Genomic DNA, 25,155 nt, shown 5'->3' on the forward strand with positions numbered 1-25,155 from the left:
GACATTGTGGTTTAGGTGACAGGCGTTAGCGTGATTGTGACACTATTAATTTATGGTTATGTTACGTATTATAATTAATTACTGCTTTAACTATGAAACATAGAGTCTTATATAGGACACGGTAGTTTATACAGACTTATATAGGATGGTAGATGTAAACAATATGCATTATTTTCGACATATCTTTTTTGAATATGTCTCAAAAAATAAAAATAACTATGCATGTAACTTTTATAACCTCTTTCCTTCAGATTATGGAATCAGTATAGGTACGGCAAATTAGATTTTACCTACTATTACATAGTATTAATTCGTAGGGGACTCCTTAAAGAACAATCTCAAAACTAGTAACTTAGCACGTTGACACTTTTATTTTTTTAACACCATGTGCACAAATGACGTAACAACCAATCAATAACCCGCTACCTCTCGTGCCTCCCACCACTAACCATTACAAAATTTAATTCCGAGGCTTGATCCGATTTTGTGGGCCATCGGGACGCACCTGGTACACTTCACATCGGCCGGCAGAGGGCGCTGTGGTCACCGCTCTTTTGATGGTGACAAAGGGCCTGAAAGCAATCGCCGTTTACCACACGTCACAATTAAGTTTTAAGGCCAACATTATGTTGGTTCCAATGTTGGTTTTATGGGACTGTCTGCGTTTTAAGATAATGTGTGTTTGGTACGACAAAGGGATTTGGTTGCTTTTTGTTTATGTCGAAAATATTGGATGAAACGTGATAGTATTGTTTTTCTATGAAAAGCGATTAGTTTGGTCGGCAGCTACAACGAGACAAACGTTTAAACAATTTTCATACTACAGCGACTACCATCACAAACTTCTTGCCATTTCACATAATTACGTTAGTATCTGTGTAATATTTACCTCAAAATCAAAATCAAATTCAAACTGAATTAACATAAATAATTATTCCGATTTTTTTACTTATTCATAAAATTGTATTTAATAACCTCTTTCAAAAGACTAATTGGCCCAGTGCACTAAAACAAGAACACAAAACGCCAAAATGAATAATTTTCAACCAACTTTAGAATACACCCTAACTATTTAAAGCAGCACAGTGGGCTAAACAGAAAGATCATAGGCAAAAAAGCGTGCATAAACAGCAGCGTATCTAAATTTAGATTTTCATTAAAGCGCGCACATTGGGACGCACGGCGCGGATAAGCCACACGAATTAGATTCGATCCGCGGTTCAACACAAACGGAACACTGTGCAAATGTTATTGCGCACGATTATTACTGTAATACCCGGCTTTTTTATATTAAACCTCGTGGATTGTGGTTGGATATCGTTGTAGTTTTTCGTGTGTTTTGTAAAAGAAAATAAACATTCAAATTTAAAAAAGTGGGATTAAAATAGATGCTTTTTTATACTAAACTTTAACCAATTTTTCTCCTAAATAATGTCTATACACAATAATTATTGACCTCGTGTTTTTTGCTCATCTATAAAAACTGTTCACGATAACCGAAGGTTAATATTTTAAATAAAAAAATCTATTTGCGTGCAACAACGAAACGAACACACAACAAATTGAAACTGTTTCATAACTGTTCCACTTTTAAATGACAGTGACAGTTCTTTAATTTCCCGCGCTTTTACATGGCCGCCATTACAACTCGACATTTGCGAAGTATGATACAATTTTGCATCTTTGGAATTTGATTTTTTTATCGTTCCCCACACTATAATTTTCTCGTGTGTCGTGGGTGCGTTTACAAACATACAAATTCACATACACATGACATCTTCACAAGAGTTGCTTCGTGCGGGAATCGAACCCGCTACACGTTGACTGTATATTAGACTATAAGAAAGTACTTACATTTTTTCCTATTTAAAAAGAAACGAAAGTAAGCAAAAATAATGAAACCGACCACAAGAAATTATTACACCTATCAAGAACTAGCTCAAAAAGGATAACGTTGTTCCATATAATAATCTCCATAGTTAATCTGATTAAGTCGAGTTAGTAAACAGCTTTCAGAATCATTATCTTTTTGTTTTCCACGTTCAAGAGATGAAAATAAAGTATTTTTCTAGGTAACACAACCTCATAACTTAGTTGAGTAACTTGGTTGAGAGTCAGTAAACTTGTAATAGTTACAGTAACCAATGGACACGACAATAATACTTTTACCATAATTTCAATAATTAAAAACTACACTTACTACATTTTAGTATGCTCTGTATTTCAAGCTATTACGTTCATCAATAGGAGGAACTCATTTTCAAAATTTCGGAATTTAAATTACAATCTAGAGAATATAAATATATAATTGCAAAAAAAAATATGTGATACACGGCATTGCATAAGACTCCAAAGTATAGAGTTGGTAATTTAAGACGAAAATAGTTGAATAACACTTAACCAATCCTAAGATTGAGACAGAGGGATACTCAATGGAGCTTTTGTTAGCAAAATATTTATTTTCAAATGTTGTTTACCAAACACCTCGTCCCGAAATAATGGTAAACAAAATAAGTACTGTAACGACACCACGTGCTCACGGCGTCATCATTATTCAAGCGTAACTTTTCGATTGCGTTAGGCAAAACTAAGTTTGGATCAAATTGATGTTCCATCAAATTTGACCCAATTTTTTTTCGTAAATATATTGTGACTCTTCTACTTATTATTCTTTATTATATATTCTTCATTTTTCGAAATATTGTCAAGTAAATTTTCAGATGGGGATAATTTTGACAAGATTTGTTTAGTAAACCGAGCAGGATTGAGTAAATGAGAATACATAGTAATTACATAGCTCCTGAAAAATATTATTTATAGGTTACGTTTGTTCATATTTTCAATTATAAGCCTCAAAAATAAGTCTAGAACCTTTAGGAAAATATTTTCCTCTTCTCTTTCTTTTCAAAGTATAACTGCTGAATATTTTGAGCCAGCCAGCTTACACAGACGTGTACGTCATAAATGTAGTACAAAGTTTCAGAATATTTCCATATACAAGAGACAGATAACGAAATCTCCACCCAAACCTCACAGGCCCAGAGGTATTGGAAACCAAGTGCGTACATTGAATAAAGGCCCGATTGATACCTTTCATAATTTATATTCGTTGTCGACTTACCCTCAGGCGCCATTTTTTCGATCTTACACCACGTAGGTTTATCGGCTTTTGAAATAAGCTACGATTAGAGGGTTCCTTTTTATATTTTATGCATTATATTTGGATATAAACATCGTATGTACTGTTGGCTACATTTTGTTATGTGTTTCGTATTTGAAATGGAAATGTAAGCTAGGAATTGAGTTTTGCGAAGGTACATAATATATTACATGTTTTGTGTATCTCTTAGATAAGAACTGTAATGTTTAGTGTACTTTAGAGTAGGCTCACATTATCAAAGGCTTATCATTTGATCTATAATATGCAACTCTTGTATGAGACTTGACACCCTCTTTCGGTAAATGGCTAACTGCTACTGTTATCAGACTGTCATGATTTTTGAATACGGAAATAAATGCCATGCGATCTCTTTACACGTTATTTTTAAAAGCCTTTTTGCAACGTTGTATTCAATACGAGAGCATTGAGTACCAAATATCTGCAAGATAAGTCGATTCAATTTGTCTCAAAGGGTTCTACCTGTGTTCACCCCTATCTCATGGGGTGGGGGTTGTCAGATTGCGTTTAAGCAGTACGGTTTGTCGGATAAGAGGGTATCAGTACCATTGGAGAAATGAAACTCAATTCGAAAAAGCATGGAGCTCGGTATGTTGTTACATGTTCAAAATGGTATAGGATTTGTAATCAAGGTATGATAAAAGGAAAGTCACGGCGAACTAGGGAGTAGTTGTAATGTTCCTTTTGTACGATAACTTTGTTCTGAAATTAGAAATGATATTAATATTAAATATTTAGAAACTTTACCTCACTGAGTGACAATCAAAATTTTGACTTTCGTAAAATTTATACGGCCCGAATTTTTAGACAAGATCGTAACAGTGGTTCAGTATTTAGCTGTCCTTGCCCACAAGAGCTGTTGAGCTGACCTGACAGCAGCTCAGCAACTCATCCGGTACTAAATCCCTAAACCTATGCCTACAACATGCATCCATGTCAAATTCTCGTCAACAAAGATTTTAGCGCTATCTACGTCTGACGTTCGTACTGAGCTGATAGACAACGATATCCGTCACCTAGTTTTTTAAAAACCGTATTAGGTATGGTGAGGGATCAGATAAAGATAAGATTAGATTCAGATTTCAGCCATGATCGTCCCACTGCAAGGCAAATGCCTCCTTCCACTCCTTCCTGTTTAAAAGTGATAGATACATTATGAAATACCTACATGGGACATGGGACAACTCCTATCCGTTTGGTGGCTTCTAACAACATTAGGTACATGAAAACCTGAAACCGTACAGTACAGGTCCTATGCAAACCTATCTTAGAGAAACCTACCTCAACTCCTTAGAGAAAAAAACCACGATGCTATTCTTCCTCCACATAGTTATTAAGCTACATACAAACTCACTTACGATGTGAAACTTTCGCTTAGTTTCAGAATGATCGATGTAAATGTTGGTAAAGTTACAAGCAAACTTGAGACTTGATATCTTAGATCATTTATTTCTTAGGAACAAGTCTCGACTCGCGGTGAACTTCAAATGTAGTTTGAACTTATGTTGTGTTAATATGATGTTTCGTGTTAATAATGTTATTAACATTGTGTCATGCGTTTTGTCAAGTGAACGAGGTGTGTAATGATATTTACTTTTTCAGTGGATTTTTTATGGTATGGTTAAGCCAGTAAACGAGCAGACGGATCATCTGATGGTAAGCAATCTTTACACTCTCTCTCGCCTCGCTCAAGGTGGGAGAAATCATTGGATGATTCTCAAAAACTAAATAAAAAGACTAAATAATAATTTGTGGATCATATAAAGAATTGTTTCGTCTGAAAACCGTGAAGACAATGCTGTAATGTATACATTACGTAAGTACACCTTACCTTTCAATAGCAGACGAGACATGTAACAATATAGTTTCCAAGAAATCGTTACTCCTGCGTTTGAAAGCTGATCACGGAGCAAAGTTTGAGCCAAATTTCGCCATAAACAGTTTTAAAGTAAAGACGTGTTTAGACGCGATTAGTTAGCGGAGGTAAATGAGTTTGTTAGTTGTGCCAGTACCTGTGCGATGTACGTTGGGAAGGACTTTATATGAAGATCAAAATTTGTGAGGGATTTTAGAAGTTTCATATTGTTGCAACTTGCGCTGTAAGGTGATTAGTGAATAGTTGGAATTTTAGTGAGTTTTAGCGTTGATGCAAACTTTGATACATTTTATGGGATATTTTTTTAATATTTCATACACCCTTTTTGCTTTGATATAAAAGGATTGGAGAGATCATTCTGTCTTTATTTTAAGCAAAGATTTTTAAAAGCAAATAATACTGCCACGGAGGTAATTAACGTTTGTAACTGCAGTGACCACACCAAAAGACTGCAAATACCCAAACCTCATTATAAATCCAACACTTTTCCACCAACAATAACCTACTCGTTAATCCTGACTTCGCTTTCCAAATACCAAACAGGCATCCTAAAACAACGAGCCACTGACAAAGCTAGCACCTGAACCACCAACTAAAATAATTAGGCAAGTTGACAACTTGGTGTCACTATAGTAACAAGTTAATTTACGTTGGAACAGTACAAACGAGGCACCTTGTTTGAACAAGCATTTATTATGGAGGGAACATGCTGAGCAACTGTTTGGTAACATGTTCGCAATGTTTTAATAATGTAATCTGTCGATGATTCTCTGAATGAGACTGTTTTTAGTTATTTCGGTTCATTGTTTCATGTTTCTGTGTTCGTATTCTACCCTCGGGGTGTTGAAATACATTGTTTGACGTGTGTCAACTTCGTGTATTGTCGGTTATGATGTACTGATTTCGGTACTTTCAGGATGTGTTTATTTTGTAATTAGAAGGCCAATAAGTTCTATGTTGTAGTACGATAGGAATCTATGACTTTAAGTTTCTAACTAAAATAATTATGTACCGTACAAAATCCATAAATTCGTTGATCGCCTATGCTACGGCGTAGCACGCTGACTACGACGTAGCACATTGGCTACGATAAAAAGTTTGCTACAACGAGCTTAACATTTTAGTTCAATGAGCGTAATTAACACAAATAAATTCAAATTAAATTGAAGTTGATTTATATTATTTTTTAATACTTCTCTAAACTTTCATCGACTTTCATCTTGTAAATAGATCTTCAACCAAATAATTACTTGTAAACCACAAACCTCAATCAGAGATTGCTCTAAATCTGAAATGTCCTAGATTCAGTGTATGTGTTGTCTGTATTGAGGCTTAATTAACCGGCACTGTTTAGTTCTGCACTCGACCGACTCAGGCGGAGATTAATCTCTTAACTGGACATCGTTTGAAATTGAAATTGTCAGATTAGGTGACATTTCAAATACGTTACCGGTAAAGAGATAGGTTAGCTATGGCACTAATGGCAGTAGACTCAACTATTGGCTATAGGCCTCTGGTTCTATTTGAAAGTGAAAAATGTTTACTGCAAATATCTAGATAAAAGAAGGTAAGCACAATGTGTACATGGAATCAATATCTAGGTTACTAAGACTAAGTTCTATAATGCAAAAATAAATCTTATTAGTTAGTCCATGTAAGGTTTATTTTAGTTTATGCCTATAAAACATTAATAAACACACTTGACCACAACCTTTTTATTTCCTAGTAAATCTTCATTTCAATGCTTCGATATACAATATAGGCAAAATAAATTGTAGTTGTTTTTCCTCTCGACCCATTTAAAAGTAGGCCGAGGACACTGAATTTTAACCAGATTCAGCTGAAATCAAAAACGAATGATATCTGTCCTTGATAACACGGTTTTGTTTACTCTCGGATTTCAAGTCGACAGATGAAAATTAGGAACTCGAACAATAATCATCTATGTCCAAAAATACTGCATCTTGGAATCTGGATAGAAAACGTTGTATTTCCTGGATTTACATCTTAATTTCAACACCGCCATGTGAAAATATGTATCTCGAAATATATGTATGTCCAAAAATACGCATCTAAAAATCTAGGTGTAATATGTTGCCTTTTCTGGAATGAAAATTAGATCTAATTTTGCGTAACACTCATGCTTTTACAGTTTACAAGCCCTGTTAAAAGCAAGCAGTACATTTAAAAACTTTTAACATTTAAATATTTAATCAAGATAAAATTACAGAGCAAGCATTTTACACAGCATCAAATAGCAATTACATTAATCTCTTCCACTGCATACACTCTAGAGAAATAACTTGGACTGCGCTAACTGCACTCATTCCAAGTCTACATACAACACAAACAAAAATAGTTTTTAAAAACATTCGTTTGAGGGGTACAAATTAAAAAATTGATTAAACTCGCTAACTGAGTAAACGGAGCAGTTACTCTCACTTATTTGCAAGTTCTAGATCCGCGCGATTGTTCTGTTTTATACCTTACTCTTGTTATTTGTTTCATAACTAGGGCTGGCAGTTGTTGGCCAGGCAATTGCTCTTTGACAATTTTATTGTATAGAGAATTTCAAAGGCGCCGTGTTGTTCATGTAATTTGTATCGTCACGCCTTTTATCCCTGAAGGTGTAGGCAGAGGTGCACATTAGCTCACATAAAGCCACTGTGCATTGTACAGTCACTTTTCACCATTTGTGTTATAAGTCTCAAGTAACAGGGGCAATTGCCATATACGGGCACAATTCCAAATTCCGTGCTAGTCCTACAGGGAAATTTTAGAAAAACGAAAAAAAAACAGTTTTACTTTACCCGACACGGGAATTGAACCCGACACCCCTTACTGTTCATTTAAGTCATTTGTTTGTTAGTAATTAAGTTCTACTTGGCTATATTGCTGTTGGAATATAGTTTTCAGTAGTTTTATAGTCCCTTTTGGCTGCAACTTGACACTCGATAATAATATATTCTAAAGTCAGTATATATTAAGACTTATAAGGCATCGATTCGAACCAAAACCACGATAATGCAACAAACTTAAACCACAATTCATTTCATGATCGTTATTTAAAAGGGATCGCACTAAAAGCTCGGTTCATGCTAAGTACTATCAAAATTATATTAAGGTCGTTATTGGAATCGCGCTGCCATAAATACAACGAATTCGCAATTTACCACTTGCCAACCCTACGAACCACTTGTTAGTTTCGCCTCGGTTTGACACTGAGTAAAAAAATGTACAGAATGTCAACTGGCCTTATTTTGTTATGAAGATGCAACTGCATCTTAAGTTTTATTACTTACTAGCTTGTGCTAGTGGTGTCACCCGCGTTCTCATGGGATAAAAAGCATCCTATCACCCAAGACAGCTCCCTGTCTGTGTCTTGTCTTACCAAATTTCATCAAAATCCGCTCAGTAATTTCAGCGTGATTAACGGATAAACATCTAAACAAACAGACTTACATATTTATAATATTAAAATGATTCAATAAATTTGTGTAGGAAATAATAGTGAAATACTTGTCAAAATCCTACTTAAAAGAAACAATCCTCAAATACAAAAATCATTATGAATTTTATTCATAATTTAAGCAAGATAATAAATATTTACCTAAATAAGTTAATTCATTGCAAAACATGATACTATTTAAATAAACTCATGCATTCTTTTAATTTTCTAAAAAATACGTCTGTTTCCTGATGACTCCAAATGAACCTTCTATCGTACGTCTGCCGTTGCAGTAAACATTATTAAAAACGGACTGCGGTATTCCCGCGTTGTTGCTGTGCTGAGTGCCGCACGTACCGGCGGGTATTACTGTGCCGTATTATGTACGAGCCGGCATTATGACGTACCGGCCACGGCTGCGATTCCAAATGTTAACCTATGTTTTGGAAACTTTTCAATATTTATTATATTTGGTTTTTTTTATTGGAGGTAACAAGTTGGTGAAGATTTCGATTTTTTTCTACAATTATGTAGAAATGTGTATGTCCTTATGGCGTACTAAGACGGATTTAAATCGAGTTATTATAAACATGTTCCATAACAGTAGAGATGGCTTCAAACTTAAGATACTTGGTCTTAGTATTAAGTTCCATATTATTTATCATTTGTCTTCAACATACTCCAGCCTGAAACTGATGAAGTTTTGATTCATGTAATAGCTAAATTTTGAGAATTTCAATTCCAAATGACTGTTTTATATATATAAAAAAAATATATTAATAAAAACCATTCACATAGACTTTTCAGTACGGTATTAGTGTTTGCAAACTGTTTCAGTTACATACTCGTAACACGAAAATTAATACAGACCAATCCAAAAATTATTCAGCTCAAAAACAATTTTAATAATAAATACCTGGCATACCTATCCGAAACATAATTAAAATCGTGAACAGTATTTCGCAATCAATTAAAGGCGTCACTCAAACAATGACGGAAACAAGTAATGCCGAGTGTGGCTCGTTATTGGCGCGCGTTCGCATTCGGTGCGCTCGTGCGGTGTGACGTCATAGTACCGCGATGACGTGGCTAGAAACCGCAGCGCACTTCACTCCAGTGGCACAGGTTATGAGCGACAGCGTTGTGTTTGATGCCTTTCATATTATTATACTCATTCTTCTTCTGTCCTTTATTGACGTTTTACAACCAAAATCTTTAACATTTTATGTTTGTATTTTTTTCTTTTTGTTATTAAAAACATTGCTCCGTACTAGGATTATCTCCTGTGTCGTGAGTGCGTTTACAAACATTTAAATGTACATACAGTACGATTTGCACACACAACACACCCAGACACGGAGCAACAATCTGTGGACCACACAAAGAGTTGCTCCGTGAATCGAACCCGCGATACTTGCGCGGTAGCCTGTTACCAAGTCACTAATATCCTATTAACCACCTCTGTAGGAATCGAAATGACCTCTACTTTTTTCAAAACCACAAACATAAACCGTATAAATACCTTTAAAACCTAATGGCTTTCACAAATGTGGAGGATAAAATTGATCTGATTGATTATAAGTAACCGTGCTACATAGTTAGCTATATCATTTACCTACAACCAGACGAAAAAGTGGCCAAAGGCAGTTAAAAAAATAAGAAATAAAGTTTTGCTGTGACAGTAAATGCTCCTTATTTCTTATAAGTATGAGTGCTACAAATGAATAAAATGTAAAGCTTATATCAATGGAACGCCTGCCCACTCACGTGTATTCATTTCATTGCACATTGCTTTAATATTGCAGCGTTTTCGAAAAACAATCATGTGTAAAAATATTTACAAATAACAGAAATAATTCTGAATATACATACTTCAATTACTCTGATATTTTAAGTGGTTGTTGCTGCATTTCATAAGCGATTCGAAGTTGGGTAAATATTACAAAAAAATACAATTTTACATAGGTACACGTATTAAAATTATGAAGCTTCTGCCAGCGGCTTCGTCCGCGGTCCCTTGAGTTAAAATGTCTTATGCGTTATTCCAGAACATAACCTACTCCGTGTATTCATTCCCTTACACATTCAGCCATAATATTGCAGCGTGATTCAACTGACAAGCATGTGTACACAGATATTTACAAATCACAAATAATTCTGAATATACATACTTCAATTACTCTGATATTTTCGCCTATTGCAATTAGACTTGTGCTCGAATTCGAAAACTGAAATCATCATTACCTTCAAAATTTAATATGTTTAAATTGACTTATAGAACTGGCAAAATCGCTTCTAAATTACCATAAATGTGAGTGCGTGTGTGAGTGTGTGTGTACACGTACATGTATATTATGACAAGACGTCAAACCTGATGATGATGTCCCACAACCATACCTCACGCAGCGACAATGTTGCGGCGTAAGTCATAAGCTGAAGCGATTTTGATTAGATTTAGTTTTTAAGTCGCCCCACATTAGTATTTCCTCCTGTATTCACTGTTGACCAAAACCTTCTCACATGGAGAAGGTTTGAGCATTAATTACCACGTTTGCTCAATGCAGGTTGGCGATTTATATCTTTTAATAAGAAATTATAAGCCCAGGTTTTCTCACGATGTTTCCCTTCACTGTTTGTCAGTGGTGTCTAAATAATCTTACAAAGTATATATTATTATAACAAAAAGTCACATTAGTACTTGCCGTTGGTAGGTTTTGGATAAAATTACTATCACCTATTGCATAATTTTATTCTTCCCGTAATGTTTTACTTTATAATTCATGAGGTTATTTGTAAGGCCAAATATGTAGTAATAAATTTCATGTCAAGTACATATTTTTTTTAAACAACTGTACGTTTATTAGCCTTTACAGCATAATTAATTGGCACGTGTATATCATGCATACAAATGTTTGCGCACGGTCCAAATACACTACTGTTAACGTAGCTTATTTTATACAAAGTAGGCCACTGAAAACTGAACCCTATTGACGATGTGTGATGTCTGTTTTTCTTTTAACAAAAAGTTAAATACTTATTGTGAATTTTCCTTAAGTGTCCTAATTAAAGATATTGTATTTATAGACTTTTGATACTGACTATTATCGGAGAATCGTAACTAGAAGCCTCTACTTGATATAAAAATATATAAACGTCTTGGTGTCTATCTAATACGTAATTAAACTCAATAGGAATAAATCATGACTTCAAGTGACACAGATAAAGTTAAAACCTTATCTAACCAAGTAACAATTTTTATACAATGACGCAAATAATAATCTCTCCTATAAATAGAGTACTATTTTCATCCAAACCTCCCACTATAACATTTTCTTCGTCCAATTCAAATATGATAGTAAAACTTTGTAATTCAACTTTGTCACAATTTCTATTACCATTCGAGAAAAAAAACATATAATCTTGAAGCTGGAAGATGGTACAGGCTACCCTTACCTCGGGACGTGTTACCTCCGGTCCGTTGGGCTCGAAAGAGGACCGTTGCCATGGCAACCGACTTTGATATCAAACCATGTGAGAGGAAGAACACTATTGAATTAGATGTAAAAGTGTATTGAATTCAGTCAGGCAATCGGACTCTCTTATAGTGCTTGCTATGCTAAGCGAACGTGGGCTATATTTTTTTATATTTTCATGCCATTTTTAAAGGGATAGAAGTATCACTACAAGTTGGTAGTGAGTTTTAACATCCCCGATATAGCCTCTAATGTTAACTTTTCGATAATAGCAAGCGTGAAACTAAATTTATAGAGATCTGATATTCGAAGTATATCGCAGATTTCGATGTAAATTTGTCATCAGTAGTATAGAATCCCATCATAACAAGTACTCATTTAGTTGTCTATAATAGCAAAAGTAGGTATTAGCCTAATGATAAAAACTATTACCGCGTATCAATACGTATTAATACAATTTTTAAGTTAACTTTGATTTCAACGATCACTAAACTTAATAGCACTCTTTTTACCCGACTGCGCCAGAAGGAGGGTTATGCTCTTTTTATGATTTTAAATCAATAAACGTTTTATATTTTATATCTCCAACTGGACAACCTACCTTATTATTCAGAAGTCAGAGTACATTTTTATATGTAGGTGCTCCAAAACTGTTTTCGCTCGCCAGTTCTCTGGATTTTTAAGCCAAGCAAGCATTTTGTCAATGATCGTGTACGTGTCAATAAGTATTACCAGAGGGGTTTAGGTAAAGCGTAACTGATGCGATTTGAGAGATCCCATCGAAACGTTATTTTTGATGTGAGAACGGTGAAGGGTCAATTTTGAATTGTATCGTTATATTTTTTTTCGTGTATGTGAATATTCTGTACATATGTAGGTACATTATGTTGATGTTTAATACATATATATAAGAGATCTGTTTTTATGTAAATGTGTTTTTAGTTACACTTTAATCCATTTATGTTTGTCCGTGTAGGACCGATCGGGCTGATATTTGGCATGCAGGTAAATGTTGTGATGTAGGCATCCTCTAAGAAAGGATTTTGATAAATTCCTTTAAAAATACTTATTGAAAGCTAGTTCATAAATATAACACAGTCATACATATATAGATACTTAAAAGAAAAAATAGGAATTCTCTATTTATTACTGTGTATTTGTGTACACAGCAAAGGTATTAAATAAACGTACTAACAATAGTTTAATTGTGAACAACAATACAAACAGTCTACAACATTAGTCGCACCGAAATAGACTCGTCACGAAACTCGTTAATGAAATAAAGTCGAAAATAAACGACAAACACCTTCGTTGGTCACTAAAAAACTTTCGTCGGCTGAAAATTTCCCGACAATCGTCACCTAACTGAGTATTTACTTAACTGATTACCTTCGCCAAGTCGGACAAGTTACGCCAAGTCGCGAAACTTCGTCCCATACACATTTAGAGGTGTTTTCAACGGGAGTTTTTTTAGAAGGAAAAAAAATACCCTCCCCCTTTTTTCCTACTTCCGCGGTGCCGTAGGAAAAGTTTCCTGTTCACCTGATTGGGACACCACTCGGGAATTTTCGGCTGTGATTTTTTCACGTCGTCGTCATCTTTTAATAAAAGTTGGTTAAGGAATAAGTATTTTTTGTTTTCCTTTTTTTCTCTGTTTTTTCTTTGATTTGTTTCTTTATGTAATTCCTGCTTTGTGTGCGAGGGGGCGTGCGCGGCAGGTGCTTTTGAATATGAGTACTTTATAGTCTTTTGTCAAAGAAAGTTGCGAGTCAACTGTTGTCGAGATGTTGTGGAGTAAAAATAAAAGACGGAGCACATTGGATTTTAATTACGCTACATGTACTGTTTTGACTTTTCATCTTTTTTATTTTGTTTTCATTTTGTCCATCAGTGATTAAAAAGAAATCTTTGTAATTATACCATGGTGTTGGTGTGTATTGTCTTCCTTTTGCTGTTGTTTATAAAAAGACTTGCATTAATCTAGAGTCAACCCATTGTTTCGATTTCCATGTTTAGAAATATTACAAAGTGCCAAATTACGTCGTATATAGCAACAGACTTGACCTCTATTGCGCGGCACTTCAATCAACATGACCTGACTTCTAGGTTATAATGTGAAGGTCTAAATATGCTATCAAATACTTATCTATCTGAAACATACACAGTATACCACACATTCCTTCGGCCCGACCTATCATTATTCAAAAGGCGCTTGCTGACGTTCGCTAAAACCGCTCGTTGCAAGCCACAGACGTTGGTACGTGATATCAACTCTATATACATCATTATATACTCATCTACTGACACAAAATCCACAAGATAGATGAATATTGATTTTGAATTTTATGCTGATTAATATTAAGTTTATTTTAAGTTGTTTGTTTGAATAATTGGTAGTATAATAAATTGATTTGTTAAGTGATTTGTCTTTGAATTAAGTACATAACTACTTATTAATTTGACACATCCTCATTATTACATTCCACCTTTTATCTCCGTTTACCAATCTGTCAGTATCATAAAAAACCAAAACTAAAATGAACAACTACAGTTACAGCTAGACTAACAAAACTTTCACAACAAAAAAAAAATATTACACACAGGAAAAATCTCAGCAAAAATCTAATTTACAAACCGTCCTATCACTTAACTTGTTCACAAACAAAACGATTCAACATGGCCGCCACAAACTAACCTCCAAAACTGAGATTTATACTAACACGAGGACATTACTTTTCCTTATAAACCACTTTCCTCTATTCTTTATTGCCGACGCGAAGGTGAGAAATTAAATGCATCGTTTTTCATACACGACACTTAGTAGGATTTGGGAAAGTCATTTCATTTTCGGAGAAAACGCATCAAATTTAGTGGTCGAAATGATTTTGTTTTTTTTTTCTCCTGTCTCCCAACATTAGATTTTTCTCCTGTATCGCGGGGATGATATCCAGATCCGGAACAAAAATCTGCAGATCACATAAAGTACGGGACGTACGTTACGTGCAGGACTCAACCCTCGACACGTTGCATGATTATTATAATGAAGTACCACTTTAGATGTTGAATAGAATTTAGATTAAAAATATTGATTGTTGTTCAAGATAAAAAATATACTGTTATTCACATAATTATTCAATCTATTCCATAATGATTAAAAATCAATATTGACTAATTAGTGTAAAACTAATTAATGAAACATTTCTATAATTTATTCAAATTCACACCCAACTAAAGAACAAAAACCTCAACGACGAAATCACACACACGTGTCGTCATTCGTCGACCAATAAAACCAATTTCTCGACAGCCAATGAAATCTATCATAACAAACTGCGTTACGAACAAAATGGCGCCGTTCCCCGAACACAAATCGAAGACTAACGTACGGATATGACGTCATAAGTTTAAAAAAATCGCCTCAAACCATTTACATTGGGCATCAATTTAGCGATTTCCGTACCTTATGCATCCCTCCGGCGGCCTCCGACGAGGGCGGAATACGTGAAATATGTATGACAAGCTCGACGGTACAAGGTACAAGTGTAAGAGATAGCGGGTATAAAATTAGTGACAATTTTGGTCATTGAACTTGTTAACGCTTTATTTTTCTTTTGATAAATGCAGATCTGAGAATTCTTAAGACTGCTACAGAAGAATGTATGGTTATCTTAATTAGAGATCACTTTCTGAAGTCACTAATATTTTATTTACATATTTACTTCAATACAGATTGCTTAATGTGTTAACATGCTTTAATATGTGACCAAAAAACCATCACACTCATTAACATCAGAAAGTGTCATATAAAAGACAATACTTCAAACCCGCTACTCACCGCCAACTTGCGCCGCATCATCTGAAGCACCTACATTTTGCTATACACGAAAAATATGTTGTCGAAAATTGTTTACCGCGTCGCTTCGGTCGCGTCGTTCGCATGTGTCGTAAAATGCGTGCTTTATTACTTTCTTGTTTTTGCAGTGATTTGTGTGTAAGTTGCTTCGCGCCAGTTTAATGGGCTAACATTATGGGATGTTAAAATGATGGTGTAATAAGGGAAGGGTATAATAAAGTACCAAGGAATTGTGCTCTGAAAATGGAGTGATGGATTATGAGTTGAGAAGAAGTTGCATAATATATAAGGTGTTGTTTTCAAGCGCCTGTCATCACGGGAACGCTTGTAAAGAGCAAATAGTTGTTGTTTCGACGCTTTGAAGTTTGTTACGATGATGAGGATAAAGATGACAGAGTATAAAATTGAAAGAACAATATATTTACACAATATTTTACACTATTTACACTATTTTTTCAAGTACTAGAACAGTTATGTAGAGCAGAGTCTTCGTTACCGCGCACAATGAATCTATTAAACCGATTCTTGGATTCAAAGATTGGCACGTGGCGTGTGACATGTTTTCGAGTGTAAGAAGATTATTTTTGTTGGAATTCTTAAAGTTTTGCGAAAGAGGATGATCTAATATTAATTGTCTAAATATAAACTAAACTTAGATATATTTCTTTTAGTTTTTAAATTTATTGAGTACTGGAATTGGTTATTGTGCCGCTCTATTCTGTAAATAATAAATAAATAAATATAAATCACGAACTTTTCTCAAAAACAAGGTCTAAGCGTTAACAGTCCATTAAACACCAAAGCCAATATTCGGACGTGCACTTCTCAGTCCTATTCCTTTCAGCGAAAATCACTAGTGGTATCCTATGAAACTAGCGCGGCTTAGTATTCGCAATTCCGAGGGTATTTCATAGGCAAACAGCTCGTTCACAAGTACACAGCACCTCGCCACAGACTAACACGCGACGGTTCAGTGCACAGCGCACGGTCTGCACGGTTGCATGCGTACTGCCATGCATGTGGTTACACTGTGGCGCTATATGGCATTGATGTGACGTCAACAAACGTTATTCCCTTAAGGGGTAGGTCAGAAATAGTAAATACTAGTGTGGGAGAGCCATGCTTCGGCACGAATGGGCCGGTTCGACCGGAGTAATACCACGGCCTCACAGAAAACCGACGTGAAACAACGCTTGCGTTGTGTGAGTGTGGTTACCGGAGGCCTAATTACCTAAGTATCACAAAAACATTATGATATAGAGTCTACTGTTGTGGGGGAGACTATGACCAATACAAATGGGACATAGAATAACACAATAATCCCTTCTCAAATTGCAAACCATGCATTTTCTCTCACACTAAACAAACGATTCACAGAATCTTGAACTCTAAATATTCAAAGTTTCCTATAATAAATCCTTCAAATACTAGACAAAGGCATGTAATATCTACGTATTCAGCATAAATAGGGCTTCAGTAACAAGGATACAATAATGTAGTGTCGATGTTTGCTATGGGACACGTGCAGTGGAGCGCTGCACACGGCTCACGGCGCGTTCTATTGACAATCATTCCTGTTCTAGCCAAATAGCTCATTTTAGTGCAGATAGATACTGTGTTTGATAGGTGTGAAGCCTATTTTAGAACTAAAAGATCTATTGTGAAATTCTTGGAGGTAGGCGCTAATGGCTGCGATACAGTATTTTTTATTTGGCTGTAACGAAATAATAAATATTTTGTTCCAATAAATATTTTATATGTATATAACTGTGATAGAAAATTAATATTAAAATCACGAGAATGAATTGCAATAACCGACAAGTTAATATGCTCTGGCGTTTGTATCATATACATATATACCTGTAACTAACTGCAAAATTGCTATATTTTAACTTAAAAAAAGAGAACCAGCCAACATGAAAAATTCACTAACACGATATGGAATTTAATAAATATTTTGATGCGAAAAACCTAACTTTTTAATATCTCACGTCGTCGCACCCTACTTAGCTAAGCACGTTTCATAAATATGAAGTTCCCAACCTGTTTACATGCATGAAGTTTTTATTTATGTTTCTGACGGATAAATTAAATCATACAATGAGTTTGTTCTTCTCAAGATTCAGTTTGTATGGCTTTGTCGCGTGTTCAGATTTTATTATTAAAGGCGCCTGCTCTTAGGCGGAAATTACGATTTTCAATTATGTTTTCTATAAGACAAACGATTTTCTCCTGAGCCCCGTTCAAGGAAGTTGGTGTTGTGGGAATTTTGAGAATTACGTGATTGTCTTGTTGCTCTTGTTACTTGTTACTTGGCCTCAATTTCTCGAGTAAAGTATTTACTGGGAGATAATTAAATTATTGGTGTTTTGTAGAACATGGATGTGGAAATAATTTCATTATTATTAGAATTTGAGAATAGAGGTAGCTTTTACTAGAAATTAGTAAAATTGGAATCGTATTATACACCACACATCTTGCATATTAGGAGTTTTACACATATTTACCCATTCCCATAACACTTATTGTAACCGGGAAATCAAAACTCGGATCTCATTTTTTGGAGCTGTGGATTGCATAGATTGCAATAGGAGTAGGAACGGGGTGTTTTTTTATCAGTAAGAGTCTGATACTGCCTCTCATCTCACCGAAGGCGGGAGAAGAATTTGGATAACTACACCCGTAAAAAAAAGATCTCGTCTTTTTACAGAAGCGTTAATAACTAACGAATACTTTTAACTAACAACATACCTGGCAACTATTTACTACCAACCCACCCACAAACACTGCACAACAATGGAGAACACATTCACACCCACTTCACTTTATAAATACCTTTAATTAACCCCGTCCCGTTAATTAGCTCACAATTTTCGTTAATTTACATCATCACGTCAGTGTCAGATCGTTCAAAAAGAATTTACACATACTGCTCCGAACATCGTACTTAATGAGATCGAAAAAGGAGATTATTGTGTCAATTTTACACATAAAATGTATAATTACACTTAAGTAGCTTATAAAGGTGGAATCGCTTAACATTTTGTTCTCAATTTATTATAACGAACAGAAATATTCCAGATATTTCTGATGTTACATTGTTTTTTTTTTTGGTACTGTTAGCTTTTATACAGTAATAGTGTTTTTTATAAAAGACACAAGATATCGCATTCCGTATTATTTGTGTTTAATTTAATTTTACTAAAAATCAGGACACAAGTGCAAGTCTAATACTAACAAAATAAACTAAGTGCCTACTTCACTACCTTCATATAAGTGCCCGATAAACTTATGTGACAGATAGTGCATACAAATTACGTTCATAATTCAAAGTTATCTGATACATAGCGGCTATCCAGACATTGTGAAACAAGTCCTTAGTATTTTATAACAACCTCTACATAAATCTTTCTCATTTATTATCAGACTAATCCTGCATTCATAGCAGATTTTCGCACAATAATCTATCACTAGAGAGATCACTAAACCCTATCGCGTCACGTTTGACTATTGACAATCTAAAATACACAACGTCACAAATACAGTAGCGAAACAGCGCCATCTACACAAAACGTCTAAATCCAACATGGCCGCTCAATCACAGCTGATCGCAGGGCGGGAAACAAAGGCGCACAATAATCACATTTAAACTCAAACGCTTTGGACTTCATTAATACCGCTTTGAAATACTATTTGACAAGCTATGGCTTAGTTTAGTTTTAGACCTACTATTTGTAATGTTCGATTAAGTGAATCCATTCGGTTAGGACTCTCGGTCAACGGTTTTCAATTTGTTTGTAAAATTGACTTTGAATTTCATTGTAAATGTTTGATTAATTTTGGGGTTATGTTGAATAGGTTTTGAAAGTTTTAATAGCATAGTAACTAAGCATTATGCTAAATGTTTTTAAAATGGAAACGTGTTACCTACTGACACTGTTAAGAAGTCAAACGTACAACCATGCCTAACTTAAATCAGTTTTATCTTAAACGATATCTAGAGAAGCAATTCAACTCAAACTCTAAGAAAACAAAGAAAAACAAACGTTACTTTTAAAAGTAATCGCGAGAATAAATTGCAAGGAAAATGTCACTTATTATGCTTAGTGTCAAATTATGTTCACCACTATTTAAAGACATGCTCGTACCTCATAAACAAAAGTATAAACTTTAGGACACACCCCATTAACATGGTGCCATATGCAAATCCTCTAATGGGCTATAAATTAGCTCGTTATTCTACGATATACAGGCAAGGGCCATAATCACTTGGTCTGCCAAAACCCTCCACTATTCATAAAGATCCATACTTAACCAAAATCGAAACAGGCCTGTATATATAGCCGAGTATGGCACAGTTAGGGATGGTCGTAAACTGGCGCCAAAAACCGAAAACTTTTGCGTCGGCCAACAAATTATAACAAAAAGTGCTTCCCTACAAATTAAAGTAATCAGCTAACCGACTGTGTGAAGCTAGTATTATGTTGTTGGGGTCCACGTTTTTGTTGGTGTTTGTGACGTCGTTAATGTAGGAAGGGGCATTGTTTTTAAACTATTTATTTTATGTTATTAAGTAACCCATCTAAACTATCATAAGGGGTCTCGAGTTCGATTCTCGGGTTGAGCAAAGTATTAATGGGTTTCTCAGCAGTTTGTGAGGAGGAGTTGTGCTCAGTATATGGCAATAGGCTCATCCCCTACTACATTAGTCTTATAACACTAATGGTGAAAAGTGAGTGAACATACGTTGTGCAATGGCATTACATGTCCCAATATGTACCACTGCCTACCCCTTTAAGGTGTGAGTAAAAAAAGTATTCAATGTTTAGGTTTCTTTCTCTAGAAACACGAATTCTTTGTCAGTTCGAAGAAAATATTATATAATTACAATGTTCGTGTAACCAATAATGGAACTCTTCATGGAAAAAATATTATCAAAAGTATTGTTGATTGTATTAAAATTGTTTTTCTCTTTTGTCCACAGGCAACTGCTAGCGCCCAATCTAAAACAAACACAGTACTTAGCAAATGGTGCCGAGAGCGACATCAGAACTGTAAGTATTTCTTCTAATATATAACGTAAATATTGGTCAGTACAGATAAAGAATTTAAGAACCTTCTTCACGCAAGAAGTTCGTAAGTACTGGAGCAATAATTTAGGTTTTTAGTCAGATTTTAGTAATAAATACAACTTTTATATACATAGTAATTATACATATATCTAAATGACAGTTTTCAAAAATAACTTATGTATACTAAAAATATTATACATAGTACTATACTATTATACATCACTTCTCGGAATCAGAATATTAACTAAAATGTTTGAAACGGCCATAGTATTTACTGAAACCAAAGCAATATCGAAAGTTTCAGTGGAAATAGTTGAATTTCACTGAAAATAGCGACGTATCTACATTTTCATGGTAACATAGAGGTTATTTTTGACTGCAAATATTTGACTGGATCCAATTTTAGTTCAGTTCAAATGAAAATGAAAAACAACATGGTTCGCAAATATACATAGCTAACTAGAAATGGGGCGTGGAAAGATATATGCAGAGTGTACATAGTTAATAAAATATTTACTTTTCATTTCTGCCTATCCCTTTGTTCGACAAAAATATTGGAAATTATATGTTCTATAACCCTATAAGAGATCGTGCTATTAACAAATCATCCTATATATTACCTATGGTAACATATCACCTACTACTATTCCTAGATGAGATAGATATGAGTGTTTACCTCTTGGAATCAATATTTGGGAATTAGTATCCAGCTTCATTGGCGGACAATTCTATTTTGACATTTCAAAAGTACCTGTATGTGAATGTGAATTTGTGTAGTGAAGCGGCGTTGTACTATAATCAAATATTAATTACAAAACCGAACCTTGATGAAGAGATAGTGTCAATACATAAAATATCTCTAAATTACACTTTAGAGGTGAACTAAATGAAAGGCGAAAACGTATGGGAATCAAAAATTATCCTTTATTTGCAAAACCATTTTTATAGCTTTATATCGTCGTAAGGAGATCGGACTTTCGAAACAGAAACAGAAAAGTAATATATAACTGTAAGTAAATAAATAGCTAAAATATATTCAGCCAAAATACCTACATAGATATCGTCCGCCATTTTAACCACACCTTCCTTTTGTGGGACGTGTTAAAATGACAGCTGATACACTTTTTGTCATTCCCAGTTCGAATTCAACACTAGATACCAGCCAGTTGAATACCCAGTAAAAACTAAAAACATTTTTTTTAATGAATAGAAGTGTAAAAGTGAAAAGTGCCAGGATTTCAGTGCTGGGTGTCGGCACAGTGAATGGTGCCAATCTCTCTGCAACTGGCGACATTGAAGTACGTCTATTTTTGTCCGAGCTAGCTTTTTTGGCCATAGCTATGGTCGAGGAAAAAAGTTGCGTTTAAATATCAGAATTAATCGATTTCATTTTTAAAGGGATTTTGATTTTTAAGTTGACTGTTACTGGTTGATTCGTTTCGTGAATTCAGTCTTTTTTTGTCCGTCCTTGGTATTTGCTGTTTAATGAAGAATTCGACAAAAGTTGTGTGGTCAGTCGTTATGAGTGAAATCTCGGATAGTATCCACGTCATAAATGCTGACTTCCCTCGTCACACTACCGATGTGCCGCGGACTTGGGCGGCGCCGTGCCGCGGATTTATATCAAAACTTCTTAAACAGTGTCGGCGATTCGCAGACAGTTTCAACTCTGAGATTAAGTGGGCAGCGAATGAATTGTTTCCCCCAGTAAACTTGCAAGAAAACTGCACTTAAGATAAAATAGTGCAGTTTTCTGTAATTGCAAACTTAGTACGTTGCAACCGAGTCGGATACAAAGTTGTAAGTGGACGCTCAATCAAACGATGCTTGAACATCCTGTGTTTTAGCTCTGCGGGGTATCATTGTACGTCTCGTCTATTTACTGCAAACTGAGTAGGAGCTGATTTCAAGTTACCTGAACAGTATTTACAGAAATAGTAAAGCGTATTCTGATTCAGTAGACCTTTATGTTATTTTAAATCTCTAAATATGATTGGCTTAATAGTAAAATAAACGGATACCAATGTAATTTGAAATCCAGCATAGAAACCGCGAGACGAAGAAAATATATTTCCCGTGGAACAAAAGAAAGATCCGAGTCACAACGCAGTACACATCGTGTACGATGTACGTACAGCTACACGCTGTGATTCCTCCGGCAATCTCGCCAGGTTATTTGCCTTTTTACAACCAGCACAAGTAAATACAAAAGACGAAATTCCAAATACGTTACAGTACAACGTACAACACACAAACGAAATAAAGATGTAAGCGAAAATTATACTATTTATTTTACAGCGAAATAAAAACACCGTCTCGCACAAAAGATAGGAATATCGGTGGAATTCAACAAGATTTGTGCCACAGAAATGCTTGGCTGAATATTTTGTTCTTTCCACCAACAAAATGTACGCGAATACGAATCGAGAAGTTTGGTGAACGATAACAAAATCGCTGGGAATTTGTCGCACACTTGCTGCTCGCTCGCGACTTTGTCTGAATAAAAGGGAGCTTCTACTTATCTTTTTGCTTGATTTCTCGTTTATATTGTATAGAAAATACACCCTTTTTATCGTATCGTCTACTGTATAACTCTAAATAATGCGACATAAAGAAATAACTCTTGTAATAAAAAATATTAGTCTGCCATTAGAATCCGAATCTTCTTTAGCCCTGCGAATAAAATAGAACCTCTATAAAAATGTGTATTTTATTTCTGATCGCTATCACAATAAATCATGGCCCACAGCAAACTTCTAAATCACGAACAAACTATTTAAACAATCTTGTTTGCCTACAATATAACATTTTCTTGCGAAGAGACCGTGACCTTTTTCTGCTCACAAATCTAATCCCTGTATCACATGTAGTGGCACGTACAAAAAGAGACTATTTACTATCATCTAGGCCTTGAACCGCCACGACCAACGCATATTGATATATGCTTCGAAAATAGAACAAGTTCGCGCCATGTTTCAAATCAGATTTAAAAAGAATGCTCTACCAACCAAAGAGCAAATCTGTCTGTAGCAACTCCTTGGTCGTACGAACAGTATTTTTCTTATAATATCAAACGTAAAGCCGCCTATTGAGGTGGACCAAGCTGACAAATCCTTGCATCCTATTCAGAGGACCCGGAAAAATATTACAGAATCTTTCCCCCTACTTTATACAACTTTCTTATTGTGGGATCAAACCCCCACCCGCGAAGGAAATGCGTGAAATTAGAATTCCCGATATATTTGCCAAGGAAGGAATATTTTTGGAATGAATTTTCCTTTTTTTACAGTAAAACGTACCTCTAATGTTAGAATATTGGTTCTGTTAAAGGTTGTTTGTCTACTTCTTTGTTTTAGTGCTAGAGGCGGAGGTTCCTTAACATTTATTATGTTTGCGGAACTTTTGAACGCAACTATTACAAGGAGGGAATATTTTAAAGTAGTTTGCGAGGTCGTCCTTGAAAACAAGCGCTGATGGAAATAACATTACATGATTGTTAGAAATAACATCACGTCGTTACACAAAGTTTTAAACTTTGTTGTCTTTAACATATTTTGACTTCGTATTTAAACTTCTTCCTTACTGCTTACATAACCAAGTTGTTCCTAGTTATATAGTATGCTATTCTCACATACAGTTTAAAGAAAATATGAAACACTAGCTTTTGGAAATACATATTTGATGCTGAAGATATACGCAAGTGAGACCAAAAACTTTATGTTCTTCAAAATCTTATCATATCAAAACAGTCAATCTACGTGATAACCGTAAATTAACTTGCCCTCTCTCCACAGTCCACAACTAAAAATAGACGAGCAATCTAAAACCCTCCCCAACAACAATATAATTTAATTTCATCTCAAAAGTGACAAATTCAACAAAATCTTCACAAAAACAAATTGTAGCTAACAATTCTCGAGGACCATCAAATTGTAACGGATTTTAGCTTAAGTAGCACTAGCTATGAAGTCTCCGGTCGGGGTCAACGTCCTGGTAAACGAAACGACAGCAAAATAATAAGAAGAGCATTATTATTGTCGGGAAATTGAATTTCATTTGACTAATGAACGCTTTATTGGTGTGTTTTGGCTGAGCCGACACGAAAGACTGCGGTATTAGAGTCAACATTTTGCGGGTATAGCGAAAATAACGTAGTAGGTTACGTACTATGGTTGTTTTTCTCAAAAGACGTGAACTGTGGTCATTGGTAAAAATGGATATATGTTTGGCAGTTGCCTATGTTATGAATGTTATA

At 35.0% G+C, this 25,155-nt stretch overlaps 1 protein-coding gene across 9 annotated transcripts in view; it reads left to right on the plus strand.

The window, feature by feature from the left end:
- Positions 1-25,155, plus strand: part of LOC118266652 (disintegrin and metalloproteinase domain-containing protein 11) — a 432,988-nt gene that overhangs the window by 308,789 nt on the left and 99,044 nt on the right. For all 9 annotated transcript variants that reach the window (XM_050703305.1, XM_050703302.1, XM_050703304.1 and 6 more), the window contains one exon: positions 20,813-20,882. In XM_050703305.1, coding sequence (XP_050559262.1) covers positions 20,813-20,882 — 70 coding nt within the window. The remainder of the gene's footprint in view (positions 1-20,812; positions 20,883-25,155) is intronic.

The sequence above is a fragment of the Spodoptera frugiperda genome, chromosome 23 (genome assembly GCF_023101765.2).
Source record: "Spodoptera frugiperda isolate SF20-4 chromosome 23, AGI-APGP_CSIRO_Sfru_2.0, whole genome shotgun sequence".
Classification (NCBI taxonomy): domain Eukaryota; kingdom Metazoa; phylum Arthropoda; class Insecta; order Lepidoptera; family Noctuidae; genus Spodoptera; species Spodoptera frugiperda.